The sequence below is a fragment of the Mustelus asterias genome, chromosome 8 (assembly GCF_964213995.1).
Source record: "Mustelus asterias chromosome 8, sMusAst1.hap1.1, whole genome shotgun sequence".
Taxonomy (NCBI): Eukaryota; Metazoa; Chordata; class Chondrichthyes; order Carcharhiniformes; family Triakidae; genus Mustelus; species Mustelus asterias.
The window spans coordinates 138,695,253-138,718,035 of NC_135808.1; the positions used below are offsets into that span (position 1 = coordinate 138,695,253).

The window sequence follows — 22,783 nt, forward strand, 5'->3', positions numbered from 1 at the left end:
GATTCAAATTGATTGGCTAAATTCAAAAGCCTGTTGTCTTGGTAACATTGCCTGCTTGGCCCTTTCGATACTAATGTTTCACTCTGGGCCTCTCTGTGTACTTGCATTTTTAAATCTTTAAGCACAGAAAAAGCTCCACCTTTCACGGGACCCCGCAATGTTTTCCCCCTGAGCACTGGACAATTTTACCATTCTTACAAACACCAAATTCTATCTCCCTGCCTCCCAATCTACAATTACCCTGTCCAACCTCGCAACAGATCCAAATAGACTCTGACACGGGAGAGAAAAGAAACTCAGGAGGGGCGTAATGGGTGGGGTGGGGAATGAGGCGAAAGTGGGTGGTGGGGTGGGGGGGGGGGGAAGGAGGGCGGGGGGAGAGAGGGGCGGGGGGGGGGGGAGAGGGGCGGGGGGGGGAGGGAGGGGGCGGGGGGGGGGGGGAGAGGGAGGGGGGGGAGAGGGGCGGGGGGGGAGAGGGGGCGGGGGGGAGGGGGCGGGGGGGAGAGGGGCAGGGGGGAGAGGGGCAGGGGGGAGAGGGGCAGGGGGGAGAGGGGCAGGGGGGGAGAGGGGCAGGGGGGGAGAGGGGCAGGGGGGGAGAGGGGGCAGGGGGGGAGAGGGGCAGGGGGGGAGGGGCAGGGGGGGAAGAGGGGCAGGGGGAGAGGGGCAGGGGGGAGAGGGGCAGGGGGGAGAGGGGCAGGGGGGGAGGGGCAGGGGGGAGAGGGGCAGGGGGGAGAGGGGCAGGGGGGAGGGGGCAAGGGGGGGAGAGGGGCAGGGGGGGAGAGGGGCAGGGGGGGAGAGGGGCAGGGGGGGAGAGGGGCAGGGGGGAGAGGGCAGGGGGGAGAGGGGCAGGGGGGAGAGGGGCAGGGGGGGAGAGGGGCAGGGGGGAGAGGGGCAGGGGGGAGGGGGCAGGGGGGGGAGAGGGGCAGGGGGGGAGAGGGGCAGGGGGGAGAGGGGCAGGGGGGGAGAGGGGCAGGGGGGGAGAGGGGCAGGGGGGGAGAGGGGCAGGGGGGGAGAGGGGCAGGGGGGAGAGGGGCAGGGGGGAGAGGGCAGGGGGGGAGAGGGGCAGGGGGGAGAGGGGCAGGGGGGGAGGAGGGGGGGGGAGAGGGGCAGGGGGGGGAGAGGGCAGGGGGGGAGAGGGGCGGGGGGAAGAGGGGCGGGGGGAAGAGGGGCGGGGGGAAGAGGGGCGGGGGAAGAGGGGCGGGGGGAAGAGGGGCGGGGGGAAGAGGGGCGGGGGGAAGAGGGGCGGGGGGAAGAGGGGCGGGGGGAAGAGGGGCGGGGGGAAGAGGGGCGGGGGGAAGAGGGGCGGGGGGAAGAGGGGCGGGGGGAAGAGGGGCGGGGGGAAGAGGGGCGGGGGGAAGAGGGGCGGGGGGAAGAGGGGCGGGGGGAAGAGGGGCGGGGGGAAGAGGGGCGGGGGGAAGAGGGGCGGGGGGAAGAGGGGCGGGGGGAAGAGGGGCGGGGGGAAGAGGGGCGGGGGGAAGAGGGGCGGGGGGAAGAGGGGCGGGGGGAAGAGGGGCGGGGGGAAGAGGGGCGGGGGGAAGAGGGGCGGGGGGAAGAGGGGCGGGGGGAAGAGGGGCGGGGGGAAGAGGGGCGGGGGGAAGAGGGGCGGGGGGAAGAGGGGCGGGGGGAAGAGGGGCGGGGGGAAGAGGGGCGGGGGGAAGAGGGGCGGGGGGAAGAGGGGCGGGGGGAAGAGGGGCGGGGGGAAGAGGGGCGGGGGGAAGAGGGGCGGGGGGAAGAGGGGCGGGGGGAAGAGGGGCGGGGGGAAGAGGGGCGGGGGGAAGAGGGGCGGGGGGAAGAGGGGCGGGGGGAAGAGGGGCGGGGGGAAGAGGGGCGGGGGGAAGAGGGGCGGGGGGAAGAGGGGCGGGGGGAAGAGGGGCGGGGGGAAGAGGGGCGGGGGGAAGAGGGGCGGGGGGAAGAGGGGCGGGGGGAAGAGGGGCGGGGGGAAGAGGGGCGGGGGGAAGAGGGGCGGGGGGAAGAGGGGCGGGGGGAAGAGGGGCGGGGGGAAGAGGGGCGGGGGGAAGAGGGGCGGGGGGAAGAGGGGCGGGGGGAAGAGGGGCGGGGGGAAGAGGGGCGGGGGGAAGAGGGGCGGGGGAAGAGGGGCGGGGGGAAGAGGGGCGGGGGGAAGAGGGGCGGGGGGAAGAGGGGCGGGGGGAAGAGGGGCGGGGGGAAGAGGGGCGGGGGGAAGAGGGGCGGGGGGAAGAGGGGCGGGGGGAAGAGGGGCGGGGGGAAGAGGGGCGGGGGGAAGAGGGGCGGGGGGAAGAGGGGCGGGGGGAAGAGGGGCGGGGGGAAGAGGGGCGGGGGGAAGAGGGGCGGGGGGAAGAGGGGCGGGGGGAAGAGGGGCGGGGGGAAGAGGGGCGGGGGGAAGAGGGGCGGGGGGAAGAGGGGCGGGGGGAAGAGGGGCGGGGGGAAGAGGGGCGGGGGGAAGAGGGGCGGGGGGAAGAGGGGCGGGGGAAGAGGGGCAGGGGGAAGAGGGGCAGGGGGAAGAGGGGCAGGGGGAAGAGGGGCAGGGGGAAGAGGGGCAGGGGGAAGAGGGGCAGGGGGAAGAGGGGCAGGGGGAAGAGGGGCAGGGGGAAGAGGGGCAGGGGGAAGAGGGGCAGGGGGAAGAGGGGCAGGGGGAAGAGGGATGGAGGGTCGGCCAGGGGGGCGGGGTGGAGGGCAGGGGGATGGGGCAGGGGAGCGGTGTACCTTCTCAATTGACTCGAGCGTCTCTGTGTATTTCTCCTCTGTCTGTTTGATTTCCAGAAGGCAGCAGCTGCGAATGTCCGTCTCTGTCTGTTTCTGCACAAACATAGAATGGGATTCACACAACAAACCTCCACACTTCAAACAGCTTCAATAGAATAAAACACCCGCGAGCTTCACTGGAGTGTGACCAGACACAATCTAACATTGAACCAGGAAGAAGGCATGAGGGCAGGTCAGCACAAACTTGGTAAAAGAGGTGATCCTTAATGTGTGTCTTAAAGGAGCAGAGACCGAGATAGAGAGTCCGAGAGGGTTAGGGAGGGAATTCCAGTGTTTAGAAGACAGGCAGGTGAAGGAACAGTCGCCAATGGTGGAATGATTAGAATCGAGGTATTGAAGAGGCCAGGATTAGAGAGCTGCTGAGAGTATGGAGGGTTCAGGAAAGCTGAGGGAGGTGAGTAAGTGTTGAAGGTTACAGAGATAGTGAGGGCCATGGTCGCAGGCAGGAGGAACATGAACACAACATTGGCTGAGGGACAGGAAACAGTGCTGATGAATGGTTACTTTTTGGACTGGAGGAGGTTTAAAGATGGGAGGGGGAGAGGAGCGGGGTTTCTCCAGTAGTTGGGGTAAGGATCCCTGATTTTCCTGCTCTCGATTAATGATGTGGAGATGCCGGCGTTGGACTGGGGTAAACACAGTAAGAAGTTTAACACCAGGTTAAAGTCCAACAGGTTGAGTTGGTATCAAATGCCCTGTTTGTGAGCATTTCTCCACTCCACCTGACGAAGGAGCAGCGCTCCGAAAGCTCGTGGCATTTGCCACCAAATAAACCTGTTGGACTTTAACCGGGTGTGTTAGACTTCTCACTCTATTAATGAGCCAGAGTTGGATTTGCAGGGCACAGTTTCAGTTGGAGACATTGTGAACAGAGATACTGTGACTTCAGGAGGATATTAAGAGGCGGTACAATGAGCAGAGAGGTGGCAGATTCAAATCGAAGGAGAGAATTATGACGTTTATATATTTTGGCAGTACAGAGTTTGAAAATTAATGAAACAGACATGCTGTCGAAGCTTTGCATCTTGCACTCATTACGCAAGCTTGTCGAAGACTGAAAAGGAAGGTTTGTGGTGGGGATCTTACAGGTGCCTGGACTGCTTCAATTTTCATCAGATCTTCATACACATCTCCACCTTCATCCTCACCATAGACACAGTCATAGAGATCCTCATCTTCCTCAACACTGGTCTCACTGCAGAAACACACCAAAACAAATCAGAAAAACCGCAGAATTCGGGATGAAAATGAAGAATCACAGTATTGATATCAACACCGCTTCTGACAGTGCGGCACTCCCTCAGTACTGACTCTCTGACAGTGCGGCACTCTCTCAGTACTGACCCTCTGTCAGTGCAGCACTCCCTCAGTACTGACCCTCTGACAGTGCAGCACTCCCTCAGTACTGACCCTCTGACAGTGCAGCACTCCCTCAGTACTGACCCTCTGACAGTGCAGCACTCCCTCAGCACTGACCCTCTGACAGTGCAGCACTCCCTCAGTACTGACCCTCTGACAGTGCAGCACTCCCTCAGTACTGACCCTCTGACAGTGCAGCACTCCCTCAGTACTGACCCTCTGACAGTGCGGCACTCCCTCAGTACTGACCCTCTGACAGTGCAGCACTCCCTCAGTACTGACCCTCTGACAGTGCAGCACTCCCTCAGTACTGACCCTCTGACAGTGCAGCACTCCCTCAGTCCTGACACTCTGACAGTGTGGCACTCCCTCAGTACTGACCCTCTGACAGTGCAGCACTCCCTCAGTCCTGACACTCTGACAGTGTGGCACTCCCTCAGTACTGACCCTCTGACAGTGCAGCACTCCCTCAGTCCTGACACTCTGACAGTGTGGCACTCCCTCAGTACTGACCCTCTGACAGTGCAGCACTCCCTCAGTACTGACCCTCTGACAGTGCAGCACTCCCTCAGTACTGACCCTCTGACAGTGCAGCACTCCCTCAGTACTGACCCTCTGACAGTGCAGCACTCCCTCAGTACTGACCCTCTGACAGTGCAGCACTCCCTCAGTACTGACCCTCTGACAGTGCAGCACTCCCTCAGTACTGATCCTCTGACAGTGCAGCACTCCCTCAGTACTGACTCTCTGACAGTGCGGCACTCCCTCAGTACTGACCCTCTGACAGTGCGGCACTCCCTCAGTACTGATCCTCTGACAGTGCGGCACTCCCTCAGTACTGACCCTCTGACAGTGCGGCACTCTCTCAGTACTGACCCTCTGACAGTACAGCACTCCCTCAGTACTGACCCTCTGACAGTGCGGCACTCCCTCAGTACTGACTCTCTGACAGTGCGGCACTCCCTCAGTACTGACCCTCTGACAGTGCGGCACTCCCTCAGTACTGATCCTCTGACAGTGCGGCACTCCCTCAGTACTGACCCTCTGACAGTGCGGCACTCTCTCAGTACTGACCCTCTGACAGTGCGGCACTCCCTCAGTACTGACCCTCTGACAGTGCGGCACTCCCTCAGTACTGACCCTCTGACAGTGCGGCACTCTCTCAGTACTGACCCTCTGACAGTACAGCACTCCCTCAGTACTGACCCTCTGACAGTGCGGCACTCCCTCAGTACTGACCCTCTGACAGTGCCGCACTCCCTCAGTACTGACCCTCTGACAGTGCCGCACTCCCTCAGTACTGACCCTCTGACAGTGCAGCACTCCCTCAGTACTGACCCTCTGACAGTGCGGCACTCCCTCAGTACTGACCCTCTGACAGTGCCGCACTCCCTCAGTACTGACCCTCTGACAGTGCAGCACTCCCTCAGTACTGACCCTCTGACAGTGCGGCACTCCCTCAGTACTGACCCTCTGACAGTGCAGCACTCCCTCAGTACTGACCCTCTGACAGTGCAGCACTCCCTCAGTACTGACCCTCTGACAGTGCGGCACTCCCTCAGTACTGACCCTCTGACAGTGCAGCACTCCCTCAGTACTGACCCTCTGACTGTACAACACCCGCCAACGCAACATCTGAGGTATCGGCAGTCGTGAGAGTTTTACATACTCGATCAGGTCAGCAAGGCTCTTGTAAATGTCCTCATCATCGACAGATTGGTCTGTGGGGAATGGCCTGAAACAGAATCAAATCAAATCAAATCAAAGGGATGGAATGTGCACCAATAAGAGTGTACAGACCGAAATAAAATCAAAAACAGCAGCAGGACAAAGTGGAGAATGTTTCCACATCCAACAAGAGGCAGTCTGTGAAAGGCTAGCAGCAAAGCAGCGATACAGGGGTCTCTCTCAGATTGGTTCAGTGAATGGGCAGGAAACTGAGAAATGGAATTGAATCTGGGAAAATGTGAGCTTGTTCAGAAAGAGAGAGAAGAAGGAGAGGTGGATTATTACTCAAATGGAGAGAGGCTGCAGAAAGCTGGAGCACAAAGGGACTGGGGTTCCTTGTTGCAGAATCGCAGAAAGCTCGCACTCAGGGACAGAATGTAATCGGAAAGGCCAATGGAATACTGGCTTTTAATTCAAACAGGTTGAAGTATAAAAGTAAAGAGGTGTTGCTGTAACGGTACAAGCTACCAGTGAGGCCATGTTGCGAATACTCTGTACAGTTTTGGGCCCTTATTTAAGGAAATATATATAAATGATTTGGAGGAAAATGTAACTGGTTTGATTAGTAAGTTTGCGGACGACACAAAGGTTGGTGGATTTGCGGATAGCGATGAGGACCATCAGAGGATACAGCAGGATATAGATCAGTTGGAGATTTGGGCGGAGAGATGGCAGATGGAGTTTAATCCGGACAAATGTGAGGTAATGCATTTTGGAAGGTCTAATATCGATAAGAAATATACAGTAAATGGCAGAACCCTTAAGAGCATTGATAGGCAGAGGGATCTGGGTGCACAGGTACACAGGTCACTGAAAGTGGCAATGCAGGTGGAGAAGGTAGTCAAGAAGGCATACGGCATGCTTGCCTTCATCAGCCGGGGCATTGAGTTTAAGAATTGGCAAGTCATGTTGCAGCTATATCGAACCTTAGTTAGGCTGCAGTTGGAATATAGTGTTCAATTCTGGTCGCCACACGACCAGAAGGATGTGGAGGCTTTGGAGAGGGTACAGGAAAGATTTACCAGGATGTTGCCATGTATGGAGGGCATTAGCTATGAGGAGAGATTGGAGAAACTTGGTTTGTTCTCACTGGAGCGACGGAGGTTGAGGGGAGACCTGATAGAAGTCTGCAAGATTATGAGGGGCATGGACAGAGTGGATAGTCAGAAGCTTTTTCCCAGGGTGGAAGAGTCAATTACTAGGGGGCACAGGTTTAAGGTGCAAGGGGCAAGGTTTAAAAGAGATGTACGAGGCAGACTCTTTACATAGAGAGTAGTGGGTGCCTGTAACTCGCTGCCGGGGGAGGGAGTGGAAGCGGATACGGGAGTGACTTTTAAGGGGCGTCTTGACAAGTGCATGAATAGAATGGGGAGAGAGGGATATGGTTCCCGGAAGGGTAGGGGGTTTTAGTTCAGTCGGGCAGCATGGTCGGTGCAGGCTTGGAGGGCCGAAGGGCCTGTTCCTATGCTGTAATTTTCTTTGTTCTTTGTTGAAAGATATCCAATCACTGGAGGCAGTACTGAGGAGGTTTACTGGATGATCCCGGATACGGAGGGACTGCCGTATGAGGAAAAATTAAACCGGTTGGGTCTATACTCCTTAGAGTTCAAAAGAATGAGGAGTGATCGGATTGAAACAGTGAAGATTCTGAGGGGATTACAGAGGGTCAATGCTGGGAGGCTGTTTCCACTCTTTGGGCAGTGTGTGACCAGGGGGCAGAGTCACAGAATAAGGGGGTGCTCATTTAAGACGGATTTGAGGAAGAATTTCTTCTCTCAGAGTGGTGAATCTTTGGAAATCTTTACTCCAGTGAGCTGTGGAGACTGCGTCCTGGAACATTTCCAAGGCTGAGAGCGATAGGTTTCTAATCAGTCGGGAATTAAGGATTGCGGAGATATAGAAAGAAATGGGACTTAGTGAGCATTTGACCAGCCATTAAATGGCAGAGCAGGGAGGGGCTGAATGGCCTATTCCTGCTCTTATTTCCTGTGGTCTTAAAGATTCCAATACTCTGACCTGTTCTGGAAGCCACATTTATACGGCTAATCCAGTTCAGTTTGTGATTAATGGTAACCCCCAGGATGTTGACAGCGGGGGATTCAGTGATGGGAACACCATTGAATGTCAAGGGGTGGTGGTTAGATCCTCTCTTGTTAGTGATGGTTATTGTCTGGCTCTTGTGTGGCGTGAATGTTACTTGTCACTTGTCAGCCCAAGCCTGGATATTGTCCAGATCTTGCTGCATTTGAACATGGACTGCTTCAGTATCTGAGGAGTCGCCAATGGTGCTGAACATTGTGAAATCACCAGCGAACATCCCCACTTCTGACCTTATGACGGAGGGAAGGTCATTGATGAAGCAGCTGAAGATTGTTGGGTCTCGGACACTAACCCTGAGGGACTCCTGCTGAGATGTCCTGAAGCTGAGATGACTGACCCTCCACAACCACAACCATCTTCCTTTGTACCAGGTATGAAGTTTTTTTAAAGTTTTAAAGTTTTATTTATTAGTCACAGGTAGGCTTAAATTCACACTGCAAGTTGCTGTGAAAATCCCCTAGTGGCCACACTCCGGCGCCTGTACACTGAGGGAGAATTTAGCATGGCCAATGCACCTAACCAGCACATCTTTGGACTGTGGGAGGAAACCAGAGCACCCGGAGGAAACCCACTCAGGCACGGGGAGAATGTGCAAATTCCGCACAGACAGTGACCCGAGCCGGGAATCGAACCCGGGTCCCTGGCGCTGTGATTCCAACCAGCGGAGAGTTTGCCTCCTGATTCCCATTGATTCCAGTTTCTGGGGCTCCTTGATGCCACACTCGGTCGAATGCAGCCTTGATGTCCAGGGCTGTCACTCTCACCTCACCTCTGGAATTCAGCTCTTTTGTCCATGTTTGAACCAAGGCTGTAATGAGGTCTGGAGCTGAGTGACCCTGGCAAAACCCAAACTGGGCGTCACTGAGCAGATTATTGCTGAGCAGGTGCTGCTTGATCGAACTGTCGATGACCCCTTCCATCACTTTACTGATGATCGAGAGTAGACTGATTGGGTGGTAATTGGCCGGGTTGGATTTGTCCTGCTTTCTGTGTACAGGACGTACCTGGGCAATTTTCCACATTATTGGGTTGATGCCAGTGTTGTAACTGTACTGGAAGAGCTTGGCTAGGGGAGCGGCAAGTTCTGGAGCACAAGTCTTCAGTACTATTGCCAGGATGTTATCAGGGCCCATTGCCTTTGCAGTATCCGAATGGCCTGCTCCTGTCCCTCACTCCTATGTTCAGATCTCACTCAGTCTTGAATATGTTCATTGATCTAGCCTCCACTGCTCCAATGCTGCCAGTCCTGCCCTTCCTTCTGTGATAGAAATAATATCAAACGGCCGCGTGTGGATCAGCCGGTACAGTCTGTAAACTCTGTGAACTCCTCAGTTTATTTGATTCAGTTTAATTCTTTTTGCACAAAACATGGAGTGTATGTAAAGATCCAGCAGGGGGCAGTGCTGGCATTGTAAAGGGGCTGGAAACAGAAAAATCCCGACAGTGCAGAATGAGGCCATTCGGCCCATCGAGTTTGTACCTACTCTCCGACAGAGAACCTTACCCAGGCCCTGCACCCCCATCTCGGTAAACCCCGCGCATTTACCATGGCTAATCCCCCTAACCCACACATCTTTGGACTGTGGGAGGAAACCGGAGCACCCGGAGGAAACCCACGCAGACACGGGGAGAATGTGCAAACTCCACACAGACAGTGACCCAAGCCGGGAATCGAACCCAGGTCCCTGGCGCTGAGAGGCAGCAGTGCCAGCCACTGTGCCACGGTGCCACCTGCTAAATTTAAGTTTTATCACCCGCCTTGGTAGGATTTGAACCCATGTCACCAGAGAATTTCTGGATTATTAGTCGAGTTGACATGTGAGGGATGTAAGGATCCAGCAATGGGCAGGATTGAGCTCAGTGGAGAAACGCGGGGTGTAGGTGTCACTGCAGAGACTGGAATTTATTGTCCATTGAGAAGGTGCGAGTGAGGTTCCCCCTTCAACTGCGGCAGTCCCTGTTGTAGCCACTCATCATCCTGACTTGGAAATATATCACCGTTCCTTCGCAGTCGCTGGGTCAAAATCCTGGAATTCCCTCCCGAACGGCACTGTGGGTCAACCCACAGAACATGGACTGCAGCGATTCAAGAAGGCAGCTCACCACCACCTTCTCAAGGGCAACTAGGGATGGGCAATAAATGCTGCAAGAAGTTTAACAACACCAGGTTAAAGTCCAACAGGTTTATTTGGTAGCAAAAGCCACACAAGCTTGCGGAGCTCTAAGCCCCTTCTTCAGGTGAATGCTGGCCAGCCAGCGACGCCCATGTCCCACAGATGTATAAGGAAAGGTACACCCACAGTGCTGTTAGGGAGGGAGTTGGAGAGAGATTCTCATTTTGTTTTAGTCAGAGGCCACTCGAAACTCACCCCAGCGAGGTCCACCCAATCCCTGAAACCCCACACATTGATCAAGGAGAATCCACCTAATCCGCACATCCTTAGACTCTGGGAGGAAACCCACGCAAACACGGGGGGAACATGCAGAGTCCACACAGACAGTGACCCCAGGCCAGAATCGAACCCGGGTCCCTGGCGCGATGAGGCAGCAGTGCTAACCACTGTGCCACGGTGCCACCCTGGTCCTAGTTCTTCAGAAACGTGCTAAGGAGGTATGTTTCTATGGAGCAACTAATGGAGCAGAGAGAGAGGGAGAGAGTCGGAGAGGTTTGTGGAGGGAATTCCAGAGTTCAGAGCTCAGGCTGTTGAAGGCAGTGGTGGAGAGTTAAAACCAGGGATGTTCTGGAGGCCAGAATGTGAGGATCACAGAGATCTCGGAGGGTTGCAGAGCTGGAGGAGATGACAGAGATAGGGAGGGACCAGAACATGGAGGGAGAACGGGGGGTGGGGGGGCAACAGGAGGCAGTATGGGTCAGTGAACACAGGGGGTGGGGGGGAATGGGGGGCAGTGTGGGTCAGTGGGCACAGGGGGTGGGGGGAATGGGGGGCAGTGTGGGTCAGTGAACACGGGGGGTGGGGGGAATGGGGGGCAGTGTGGGTCAGTGAACACAGAGGGTGGGGGGGGGGAATGGGGGGCAGTGTGGGTCAGTGAGCATGGGGGGGTGGGGGGAATGGGGGGCAGTGTGGGTCAGTGAGCACAGGGTGGGGGGGTAATGGGGGGCAGTGTGGGTCAGTGAGCACAGGGGGTGGGGGGAATGGGGGGCAGTGTGGGTCAGTGAGCATGGGGGGGTGGGGGGAATGGGGGGCAGTGTGGGTCAGTGAGCATGGGGGGTGGGGGGAATGGGGGGCAGTGTGGGTCAGTGAGCATGGGGGGGTGGGGGGAATGGGGGGCAGTGTGGGTCAGTGAGCACAGGGTGGGGGGGAATGGGGGGCAGTGTGGGTCAGTGAGCATGGGGGGTTGGGGGAATGGGGGGCAGTGTGGGTCAGTGGGCACAGGGGGTGGGGGGAATGGGGGGCAGTGTGGGTCAGTGAGCATGGGGGGGTGGGGGGAATGGGGGGCAGTGTGGGTCAGTGAGCACAGGGTGGGGGGGGAATGGGGGGCAGTGTGGGTCAGTGAGCACGGGGGGGGGGGGTGGGGGGAATGGGGGGCAGTGTGGGTCAGTGAGCATGGGGGGGTGGGGGGAATGGGGGGCAGTGTGGGTCAGTGAACACAGGGGGTGGGGGGAATGGGGGGCAGTGCGGGTCAGTGAGCATGGGGGGGGTGGGGGGAATGGGGGGCAGTGTGGGTCAGTGAACACAGGGGGTGGGGGAATGGGGGGCAGTGTGGGTCAGTGAACACAGGGGGTGGGGGGGAATGGGGGGCAGTGTGGGTCAGTGAGCACGGGGGGGGGTGGGGGGGAATGGGGGGCAGTGTGGGTCAGTGAGCACAGGGGGTGGGGGGAATGGGGGGCAGTGTGGGTCAGTGAACACAGGGGGTGGGAGGGAATGGGGGGCAGTGTGGGTCAGTGAGCACAGGGGGTGGGGGGGAATGGGGGGCAGTGTGGGTCAGTGAGCACAGGGGGTGGGGGGGAATGGGGGGCAGTGTGGGTCAGTGAGCACAGGGGGTGGGGGGGAATGGGGGTCAGTGTGGGTCAGTGAGCGCGGGGGGTGGGGGGAATGGGGGGCAGTGTGGGTCAGTGAACACAGGGGGTGGGGGGGAATGTGGGGCAGTGGGGGTCAGTCGGCACAGAGGGTGGGGTGGGGGGAATGGGGGCAGTGTGGGTCAGTGAACACAGGGGGTGGGGGGGAATGGGGGTCAGTGTGGGTCAGTGAGCGCGGGGGGTGGGGGGAATGGGGGGCAGTGTGGGTCAGTGAACACAGGGGGTGGGGGGGAATGTGGGGCAGTGGGGGTCAGTCGGCACAGAGGGTGGGGTGGGGGGAATGGGGGCAGTGTGGGTCAGTGAGCACGGGGTTGGGGGTGAATGGGGGTCAGTGTGGGTCAGTGAGCACAGGGGGTGGGGGGAATGGGGGGCAGTGTGGGTCAGTGAGCACAGGGGGTGGGGGGGAATGGGGGGCAGTGTGGGTCAGTGAGCACGGGGGGTGGGGGGAATGGTGGGCAGTGTGGGTCAGTGAGCACAGGGGGTGGGGGGGAATGGGGGGCAGTGTGGGTCAGTGAGCACAGTGGGTGGGGGGGAATGGGGGTCAGTGTGGGTCAGTGAGAGCAGGGGGGTGGGGGGGAATGGGGGGCAGTGTGGGTCAGTGAGCGCGGGGGGGTGGGGGGAATGGGGGGCAGTGTGGGTCAGTGAACACAGGGGGTGGGGGGGAATGGGGGTCAGTGGGGGTCAGTGGGCACAGAGGGTGGGGTGGGGGGAATGGGGGCAGTGTGGGTCAGTGAGCACAGGGGGTGGGGGGGATGGGGGGCAGTGTGAGTCAGTGAGCACGGGGGTGGGGGGAATGGGGGGCAGTGTGGGTCAGTGAGCACAGGGGGTGGGGGGGAATGGGGGGCAGTGTGGGTCAGAGAGCACGAGGGTGGGGGGAATGGGGGGCAGTGTGGGTCAGTGAGCACAGGGGTTGGGGGGAATGGGGGGCAGTGTGGGTCAGTGAGCACAGGGGGTGGGGGGAATGGGGGGCAGTGTGGGTCAGTGAGCACGGGGGGGGGTGGGGGAATGGGGGCAGTGTGGGTCAGAGAGCACGGGGGTGGGGGAAATGGGGGGCAGTGTGGGTCAGTGAGCACGGGGGGGTGGGGGGAATGGGGGGCAGTGTGGGTCAGTGAGCACGGGGGGGTGGGGGGAATGGGGGGCAGTGTGGGTCAGTGAGCACGGGGGGGTGGGGGGAATGGGGGGCAGTGTGGGTCAGTGAGCATAGGGGGGTGGGGGGAATGGGGGGCAGTGTGGGTCAGTGAGCACGGGGTGGGGGTGGGGGGACGGGAGGCAGTGTGGGTCACCGAGCACAGGGGGTGGGGGGAATGGGGGGCAGTGTGGGTCAGTGAGCACGGGGGGTGGGGGGAATGGGGGGCAGTGTGGGTCAGAGAGCGCGGGGGGTGGGGTGGGGCAGTGTGGGTCAGTGAGCACAGGGGGTGGGGGGGGAATGGGGGGCAGTGTGGGTCAGTGAGCACGGGGGGTGGGGGGGGAATGGGGGGCAGTGTGGGTCAGTGAGCACGGGGGGTGGGGGGAGAATGGGGGGCAGTGTGGGTCAGTGAGCACGGGGGGTGGGGGGGGAATGGGGGGCAGTGTGGGTCAGTGGGCACGGAGGGGGTGGGGGGAATGGGGGGCAGTGTGGGTCAGTGAGCACGGGGGGGGGGGTGGGGGGACGGGAGGCAGTGTGGGTCAGTGGGCACAGGGGGTGGGGGGAATGGGGGGCAGTGTGGGTCAGTGGGCACAGGGGGTGGGGGGAATGGGGGGCAGTGCGGGTCAGTGAACACAGGGGGTGGGGGGAATGGGGGGCAGTGTGGGTCAGTGACCATGGGGGGGGTGGGGGGAATGGGGGGCAGTGTGGGTCAGTGAGCACAGGCGGTGGGGGGAATGGGGGCAGTGGGGGTCAGTGGGCACGGGGTGGTGGGGGGACGGGAGGCAGTGTGGGTCAGTGGGCACAGGGGGTGGGGGGGAATGGGGGGCAGTGGGGGTCAGTGAGCATGGGGGGGTGGGGGGAATGGGGGGCAGTGGGAATGGGGGGCAGTGTGGGTCAGTGAGCACGGCGGTGGGGGGGATGTGGGGCAGTGTGGGTCAGTTAGCACAGGGGGTGGGGGGAATGGGGGGCAGTGTGGGTCAGTGAGCACAGGGGGTGGGGGGGGGAATGGGGGGCAGTGTGGGTCAGTGAGCACAGGGGGTGGGGGGGGGAATGGGGGGCAGTGTGGGTCAGTGAGCACGGGGGGGTGGGGAAATGGGGGGCAGTGTGGGTCAGTGGGCACAGGGGGTGGGGGGAATGGGGGGCAGTGTGGGTCAGTGAGCACAGGGGGTGGGGGGAATGGGGGGCAGTGTGGGTCAGTGAGCACAGGGGGTGGGGGGGAATGGGGGGCAGTGTGGGTCAGTGAGCACGGGGGGTGGGGGGAATGGTGGGCAGTGTGGGTCAGTGAGAGCAGGGGGGTGGGGGGGAATGGGGGGCAGTGTGGGTCAGTGAGCGCGGGGGGTTGGGGGGAATGTGGGGCAGTGTGGGTCAGTGAACACAGGGGGTGGGGGGGAATGGGGGGCAGTGGGGGTCAGTGGGCACAGAGGGTGGGGGGGAATGGGGGGCAGTGTGGGTCAGTGAGCACGGGGGGGGTGGGGGAATGGGGGGCAGTGTGGGTCAGAGAGCACGGTGGTGGGGGGAATGGGGGGCAGTGTGGGTCAGTGAGCACGGGGGGGTGGGGGGAATGGGGGGCAGTGTGGGTCAGTGAGCACGGGGGGGGGTGGGGGGAATGGGGGGCAGTGTGGGTCAGAGAGCACGGGGGTGGGGGGAATGGGGGGCAGTGTGGGTCAGTGAGCACGGGGGGGTGGGGGGAATGGGGGGCAGTGTGGGTCAGTGAGCACGGGGGGGGGGGTGGGGGGAATGGGGGCAGTGTGGGTCAGTGAGCATAGGGGGGTGGGGGGAATGGGGGGCAGTGTGGGTCAGTGAGCACGGGGGGGGGGTGGGGGGACGGGAGGCAGTGTGGGTCACTGAGCACAGGGGGTGGGGGGGTTGGGGGGCATTGTGGGTCAGTGAGCACGGGGGGTGGGGGGAATGGGGGGCAGTGTGGGTCAGTGAGCACAGGGGGGGGTGGGGGGAATGGGGGGCAGTGGGGGTCAGTGGGCACGGGGTCTGGGGGGAATGTGGGGCAGTGTGGGTCAGTGAGCACGGGGGTTGGGGTGAATGGGGGGCAGTGTGGGTCAGTGAGCACGGGGGGTGGGGGGAATGGGGGGCAGTGTGGGTCAGTGAGCACGGGGGGTGGGGGGAATGGCGGGCAGTGTGGGTCAGTGAGCGCGGGGGGTGGGGTGGGGCAGTGTGGGTCAGTGAGCACAGGGGATGGGGGGGGAATGGGGGGCAGTGTGGGTCAGTGAGCACGGGGGGTGGGGGGGGAATGGGGGGCAGTGTGGGTCAGTGAGCACGGGGGGTGGGGGGGAATGGGGGGCAGTGTGGGTCAATGAGCACGGGGGGTGGGGGGGGGAATGGGGGGCAGTGTGGGTCAGTGGGCACAGGGGGGGTGGGGGGAATGGGGGGCAGTGTGGGTCAGTGGGCACAGGGGGGGTGGGGGGAATGGGGGGCAGTGTGGGTCAGTGGGCACAGGGGGGGGGGTGGGGGGACGGGAGGCAGTGTGGGTCAGTGGGCACAGGGGGTGGGGGGAATGGGGGGCAGTGTGGGTCAGTGGGCACAGGGGGTGTGGGGACGGCGGGCAGTGTGGGTCAGTGAATCATAGATTCATAGAATCCTACAGTGCAGAAAGATGCCATTCGGCCCATCGGGTCTGCTCTAACCACAATTCCACCCAGGCCCTATCCCCATATCCCTACATACTTACCCACTAATCCCTCTAACCTCTGCATCCCGGGACACTAAGGGGCAATTTAGAATGGCCAATCAACCTAGCCCGCACATCTTTGGACTGTGGGAGGAAACCGAAGCACCCGGAGGAAACCCACGCAGACACGAGGAGAATGTGCAAACTCCACACAGACAGTGACCCAAGCCGGGAATCAAACCCAGGTCCCTGGAGCTGTGAAGCAGCAGTGCTAACCACCGTGCCGCCACAGTGAGCACAGGGGGTGGGGGCAACGGGATGTGGGTGCCAGTTTTGGGTGTACTTTTACCACGCACCTAGACGTGAACAGCTGATGTCCCAAACACAGAATTGAGTGACACTGTAAGTGAAGTTTGCGAATCCTAACCCACGTCACAAGGTGCTTACCTTACCCCGGCGCTCTGGCTAGCGGCTGCGTGGGAAAGTCTAGACAGCGTCTCGATCACCTGGAAGAGCAAACATCTGTATCAGTGAGGCTGCACGTATCTCACACGGGGGAGAGCGTCAGACACCCCCTGCCTCCCAGCACATTAATGTTCCTCTGTCCCCTTCCCCCCTTTGCAACCTCTGACCCCTCTCCCCTCACCAAGAACCGTCCCAGCTCCAACCTTGCTTTCCTCTGCAAATCCTGAAGCTCTTGCCCCAAAATCACACTTATTCCCATTGCTCCTGATGTTCTCTCCCACTGGGGACGCCCCCTCTCCCACTGGGGACGCCCCCTCTCCCACTGGGGACGCCCCCTCTCCCACTGGGGACGCCCCCTCTCCCACTGGGGACGCCCCCTCTCCCACTGGGGACGCCCCCTCTCCCACTGGGGACGCCCCCTCTCCCACTGGGGACGCCCCCTCTCCCACTGGGGACGCCCCCTCTCCCACTGGGGACGCCCCCTCTCCCACTGGGGACGCCCCCTCTCCCACTGGGGACGCCCCCTCTCCCACTGGGGACGCCCCCTCTCCCACTGGGGACGCCCCCTCTCCCACTGGGGACGCCCTCTCTCCCACTTGGACGCCCCCTCTCCCACTGGGGACGCCCTCTCTCCCACTGGGGACGCCCTCTCTCCCACTGGGGACGCCCCCTCTCCCACTTGGACGCCCCCTCTCCCACTGGGGACGCCCCCTCTCCCACTGGGGACGCCCCCTCTCCCACTGGGGACGCCCCCTCTCCCACTGGGGACGCCCCCTCTCCCACTGGGGACGCCCCCTCTCCCACTGGGGACGCCCCCTCTCCCACTGGGGACGCCCCCTCTCCCACTGGGGACGCCCTCTCTCCCACTTGGACGCCCCCTCTCCCACTGGGGACGCCCTCTCTCCCACTGGGGACGCCCTCTCTCCCACTGGGGACGCCCCCTCTCCCACTTGGACGCCCCCTCTCCCACTGGGGACGCCCCCTCTCCCACTGGGGACGCCCCCTCTCCCACTGGGGACGCCCCCTCTCCCACTGGGGACGCCCCCTCTCCCACTGGGGACGCCCCCTCTCCCACTGGGACGCCCCTCACCGGTTCCTAGTCTTATCTCTCTAACCACAGCCAGAGAATCAGCGGCAATGGCTTCTCTTCCTGTTGCTGCACTGTTACCTCTGGTATTCCCCAAGGATCGATCCTTGGCTTCTTCCTATTTCTAATCTACACACTGCCCCTCAGTGATAGCATCCGGGAACACAGGGTTAGTTTTCACATGGACACGGAGAACCCCAGCTCGCGCTCAGCACCGTCTCTCAGCTCCTCACGCTGATTATCAGCCTGTCTATCTGATTGGATGATCTGTTATTATCCAATCCATTACTGGATGAGCAGAAATTTTCACCAATGACATTTTGTGTCATCCCTGGGTCAGCGCTGCCGGAGTCCCTCAGGGTAGTGTCTTGGGCCCAACAATCTTCAGCTGCTTCATCAATGACCTTCCCTCCGTCATAAGGTCAGAAGTGGGGATGTTCACCGATGATTGCACAATGTTCAGCACCATTGGCGACTCCTCAGATACTGAAGCAGTCCATGTTCAAATGCAGCAAGATCTGGACAATATCCAGGTTTGAGCTGACAAGTGCCCAGTAACATTCATGCCACACAAATGCCAGGCAATGACCATCACCAACAAGAGAGAATTTAACCATCGCCCCTTGACATTCAATGGCATTACTTTCATTGGGTTTCCATTGACCAGAAACTGAACTGGACTCGCCACATAAACACAGTGGCTACAAGAGCAGGTCAGAGGCTAGGAATACTGCGACGAGTAACTCACCTCCTGACTCCCCAAAGCCTGTCCACCATCTACAAGGCACAAGTCAGGAGTGTGATGGAATAGTCCCCACTTGCCTGGATGGCTGCAGCTCCAACAACACTTGACAGCATCCAGGACAAAGCAGCCCACTTGATTGGCATTATAGACCAAGTGACCATGTGACAACATGATGATGCAGGAGTGTGGGCAAGGTACAAGCATGAAATAACTGCTCAGCTGGTGAATGAACGACTGTTTGTTGAAAGTCCTTGTTGTTAGTGTTTAGAGACCCAACACATTTACAGCAACCCCATCCACCACCTTCAACATTCACTCCCTCCAACACTGACACAGTAACAGCCGTGTGTACCATCTACAAGATGCACTGCAGCGACTCACTAAGGTTCCTGAGACAGCACCTTCCAAACCCACGGCCACTTCCATCTAGAAGGAGAAGGGCAGCAGATACCTGGGAACACCCCCACCTGGAGGCTCCCCTCCAAGTCACTCACCATCCTGACTTGGAAATATATCTCCATTCCTTCACTGTCACTGGGTCAAATCCTGGAAGGCCCTTCCTAACAGCATTGTGGGTGTACCTGCGTGATGAAGGAGCAGCGCTCCAAAAGCTTGTGCTACCAAATAAACCTGTTGGACTTTAACCTGGTGTTGTGAGACTCTTACTGTGGGTGTACCTACACCACATGGACTGCAGCGGTTGAAGAAGGCAGCTCACCATCACCTTCTCAAGGGGCAACTAGGAATGGGCAATAAATGCTGGTCTAGCCAGCGACACCCACATTCGATAAATGAATAAAATAAACTTCCTCACCACCTACAACACATTCATTACAACCTCCCAGTCCCCAGCAGTTAGTTTGCTGTGACAATAGAACTTTATATGATGATTAAAGTCTGATATTTTATGACAAAATTATATTCTTGAAAGCTGTAGGGATGTTAAAATATTAAAGGTGCTGTCTCGATACAGGGAACAGCTGAGGAGGAGTCAGTGTGGGGCTGATAACAGAGAGAGAGAGAGAAACAGTTCAATCATGTCTGCTCAAATCAGAGTGAAATCGAGCGCACAGCGACTTCCTTCCACACATCAGGAGTGAGGAAAACACTCCACCAGCAACCTGGACTTCACAAAGCACAAGGGACGAAGATGATTGATGAGGGGAGGGCAGTGGATGTTGTCTACATGGACTTCAGGCAGGCCTTTGACAAGGTCCCTCATGGCAGACTGGTGCAGAAGGTGAAGTCACATTGGGATCAGAGGTGAGCTGGCAAAGTGGATACAAAACTGGCTCGGTCATAGAAGACAGAGGGTAGCAGTGGAAAGGTGTCTTTCTGCAACAAGTGGTGTTTCTCAGGGATCAGTGCTGGGACCTTTGCTGTTTGTAATATATATAAATGATGAGGTAATGCATTTCCGAAGGTCTAATACAGATAGGAAATATACAGTAAATGGCAGAACCCTTAAGAGCATTGATAGGCAGAGGGATCTGGGTGTACAGGCACACAGGGTCACTGAAAGTGGCAATGCAGGTGGAGAAGGTAGTCAAGAAGGCAGACGGCATGCTTGCCTTCATCAGCTGGGGCATTGAGTTTAAAAATTGTCAAGTCATGTTGCAGCTTTATAGAACCTTAGTTAGGCCGCACTTGGAATATAGTTTCAATTCTGGTCGCCACACTACCAGAAGGATGTAGAACATAGAACATAGAACATTACAGCGCAGAACAGGCCCTTCGGCCCACGATGTTGCACCGACCAGTTAAAAAAAAAAACTGTGACCCTCCAACCTAAACCAATTTCTTTTCGTCCATGAACCTATCTACGGATCTCTTAAACGCCCCCAAACTAGGCGCATTTACTACTGATGCTGGCAGGGCATTCCAATCCCTCACCACCCTCTGGGTAAAGAACCTACCCCTGACATCGGTTCTATAACTACCCCCCCTCAATTTAAAGCCATGCCCCCTCGTGCTGGATTTCTCCATCAGAGGAAAAAGGCTATCACTATCCAGCCTATCTAAACCTCTAATCATCTTATATGTTTCAATAAGATCCCCTCTTAGCCGCCGCCTTTCCAGCGAAAACAATCCCAAATCCCTCAGCCTCTCCTCATAGGATCTCCCCTCCATACCAGGCAACATCCTGGTAAACCTCCTCTGCACCCTCTCCAAAGCCTCCACATCCTTCCTGTAATGTGGGGACCAGAACTGCACACAGTACTCCAAGTGCGGCCGCACCAGAGTTGTGTACAGTTGCAACATAACGCTACGACTCCTAAATTCAATCCCCCTACCAATAAACGCCAAGACACCATATGCCTTCTTAACAACCTTATCTACTTGATTCCCAACTTTCAGGGATCTATGCACACATATACCTAGATCCCTCTGCTCCTCCACACTATTCAAAGTCCTCCCGTTAGCCCTATACTCAACACATCTGTTATTCCTACCAAAGTGAATTACCTCACACTTCTCCGCATTAAACTGTGGAGGCTCTGGAGAGGGTACAGAAAAGATTTACCAGGATGTTGCCTGGTATGGAGGGCATTAGCTATTGAAGAGAAGTTGGAGAAACTTGGTTTGTTCTCACTGGAACGACGGAGGTTGAGGGGCGAGATTCCAAGATTATGAGAGGCATGGACAGAGTGGATAGTCAGAAGCTTTTCCCAGGGTGGAAGAGTCAATTACTAGAGGGCACAGGTTTAATCCTCTGGGAAGGAATTCTTTGTGAAGTCTGCACTCAGAATAGACTCTCTGCCTTTTCCTGTCATAGCTCCATCCTCTCCTTCAGAATTCTCCGTCTGCTTTGACAATTCTGCTGATTTCCTCTTTCTAAACACATCTTTTTATCACAACAATAACTCCCTGTCTGGTGATCACCACACACAGTCTGCTTGGGAGACCCCACACCCACCCCCCAGCCCTGTGTGCTCATACTCCCACGTCCCTGAGCCCCTCCACCTTTGTTCCTCCCCTCTACCCCCCCCCCCATCCGAGCCCACTCACCCCCATGCCCCTCCCCTCCTCCACCCGTGTCCCTGAGCCCCTCCCCTGGTGTCTGTCCCAGCGGCTGGCCCCGTGCCGCGTGCCAGTCCTAGGGAAAACTGGCAACGAGGAACAGCAGAAGGGGCTCGGGAAGTTTCAGCATTCACTGTCATCGATCCTGGATCTCACTTGTAGGATTATAGAGTCATAGAGGTTGACAGCATGGAAACAGGCCCTTCGGCCCAACTTGTCCATGCTGCCCTTTTTTTTAAACCTTGAAGCTAGTCCCAATTGCCCACATTTGGCCCATATCCCTCTATACCCATCGAACCCATGTGACTATCTAAATGCTTTTTAAAAGATAAAATTGTACCTGCCTCTACTACTACCTCTAGCAGCTTGTTCCAGACACTCACCACCCTCTGTGTGAAAAAATTGCGTCCTGGACACTTTTGTATCTCTCCCCTCTCACTTTAAACCTATGCCCTCTAGTTTTAGACTCCTCTACCTTTGGGAAAAGATATTAACTTTCGAGCTGATCTATGCCCCTCATTATTTTATGGACTTTTATAAGATCATAGAATCATAGAAACCCTACAGTGCAGAAAGAGGCCATTTGGCCCATCGAGTCTGCACCAACCACAATCCCACCCAGGCCCTACCCTCATATCCCTACATATTTTACCCGCTAATCCATGCATCTCAGGACACTAAGGGGCAATTTTAGCATGGCCAATCAACCTAACCCGCACATCTTTGGACTGTGGGAGGAAACCAGAGCACCCGGAGGAAACCCATGCAGACACGAGGAGAATGTGCAGACACGAGGAGAATGTGCAAACTCCACACAGACAATGACCCAAGCCGGGAATCGAACCCAGGTCCCTGGAGCTGTGAAGCAGCAGTGCTAACCACTGTGCCACCGTGCCACCCACAAGTCACCCCTCAATCCTCTACGCTCCAGAGAAAAATGTCCCAGTCTACCCATCCTCTCCTTATAACTCAAACCATCAAGTCCCGGCAGCATCCTAGTAAATCTTTTCTGCACTCTTTCTAGTTTAATAATATCATTTCTATAATTGGGTGAACAGAACTGCACACAGTATTCCAAGTGTGGCCTTACCAATGTCTTGTACAACTACAACAAGACGTCCCAACTCCTGTATTCAATGTTCTGCCAATGAAACCAACCATTCCGAATGCCTTCTTCACCACTCTGTCTACCTGTGACTCCACTTTCAAGGAGCTATGAACCTGTACCCCTCGATCTGTTTGTTCTGTAACTCTTCCCAATGCCCTACCGTTAACTGAGTAAGTCCTGCCCTGGTTCAATCTACCAAAATGCATCACCTCGCATTTATCCAAATTAAACTCCATCTGCCATTTGTCAGCCCACTGGCCCAGTTGATCAAGATCCTGTTGCAATCGGAGATAACTTTCTTCACTGTCCACCATGCCACCAATCTTGGTGTCATCTGCAAACTTGCTAACCATGCCCCCTATATTCTCATCCAAATCACTAATATAAATGACAAATAACAGTGGGCCCAGCACTGATCCCTGAGGCACACCGCTGGTCACAGACCTCCAGTTTGAAAAACAACTCTCTACAACCACCCTCTGGCTTCTGTCTTCAAGTCAATTTTGTATCCATTTAGATACCTCACCCTGGATCCCATGAGATTTAACCTTATGCAACAACTTACCATGCGGTACCTTGTCAAAGGCCTTGCTAAAGTCCATGTAGACAATATCAACTGCACTGCCCTCATCTACCTTCT

The 22,783-nt window shown here is 58.1% G+C and overlaps 1 protein-coding gene across 1 annotated transcript in view; it reads right to left on the reverse strand.

The window, feature by feature from the left end:
* The window catches only part of vav3a (vav 3 guanine nucleotide exchange factor a), a 232,985-nt gene that overhangs the window by 118,536 nt on the left and 91,666 nt on the right, over nucleotides 1-22,783 (reverse strand). The window contains exons 3-7 of the mRNA XM_078219234.1: nucleotides 16,165-16,223; nucleotides 5,771-5,836; nucleotides 3,829-3,937; nucleotides 2,683-2,775; nucleotides 251-273 (exon numbers count right to left, since the gene is read on the reverse strand). Of these exons, the coding sequence (XP_078075360.1) occupies nucleotides 251-273; nucleotides 2,683-2,775; nucleotides 3,829-3,937; nucleotides 5,771-5,836; nucleotides 16,165-16,223 (350 nt within the window). The remainder of the gene's footprint in view (nucleotides 1-250; nucleotides 274-2,682; nucleotides 2,776-3,828; nucleotides 3,938-5,770; nucleotides 5,837-16,164; nucleotides 16,224-22,783) is intronic.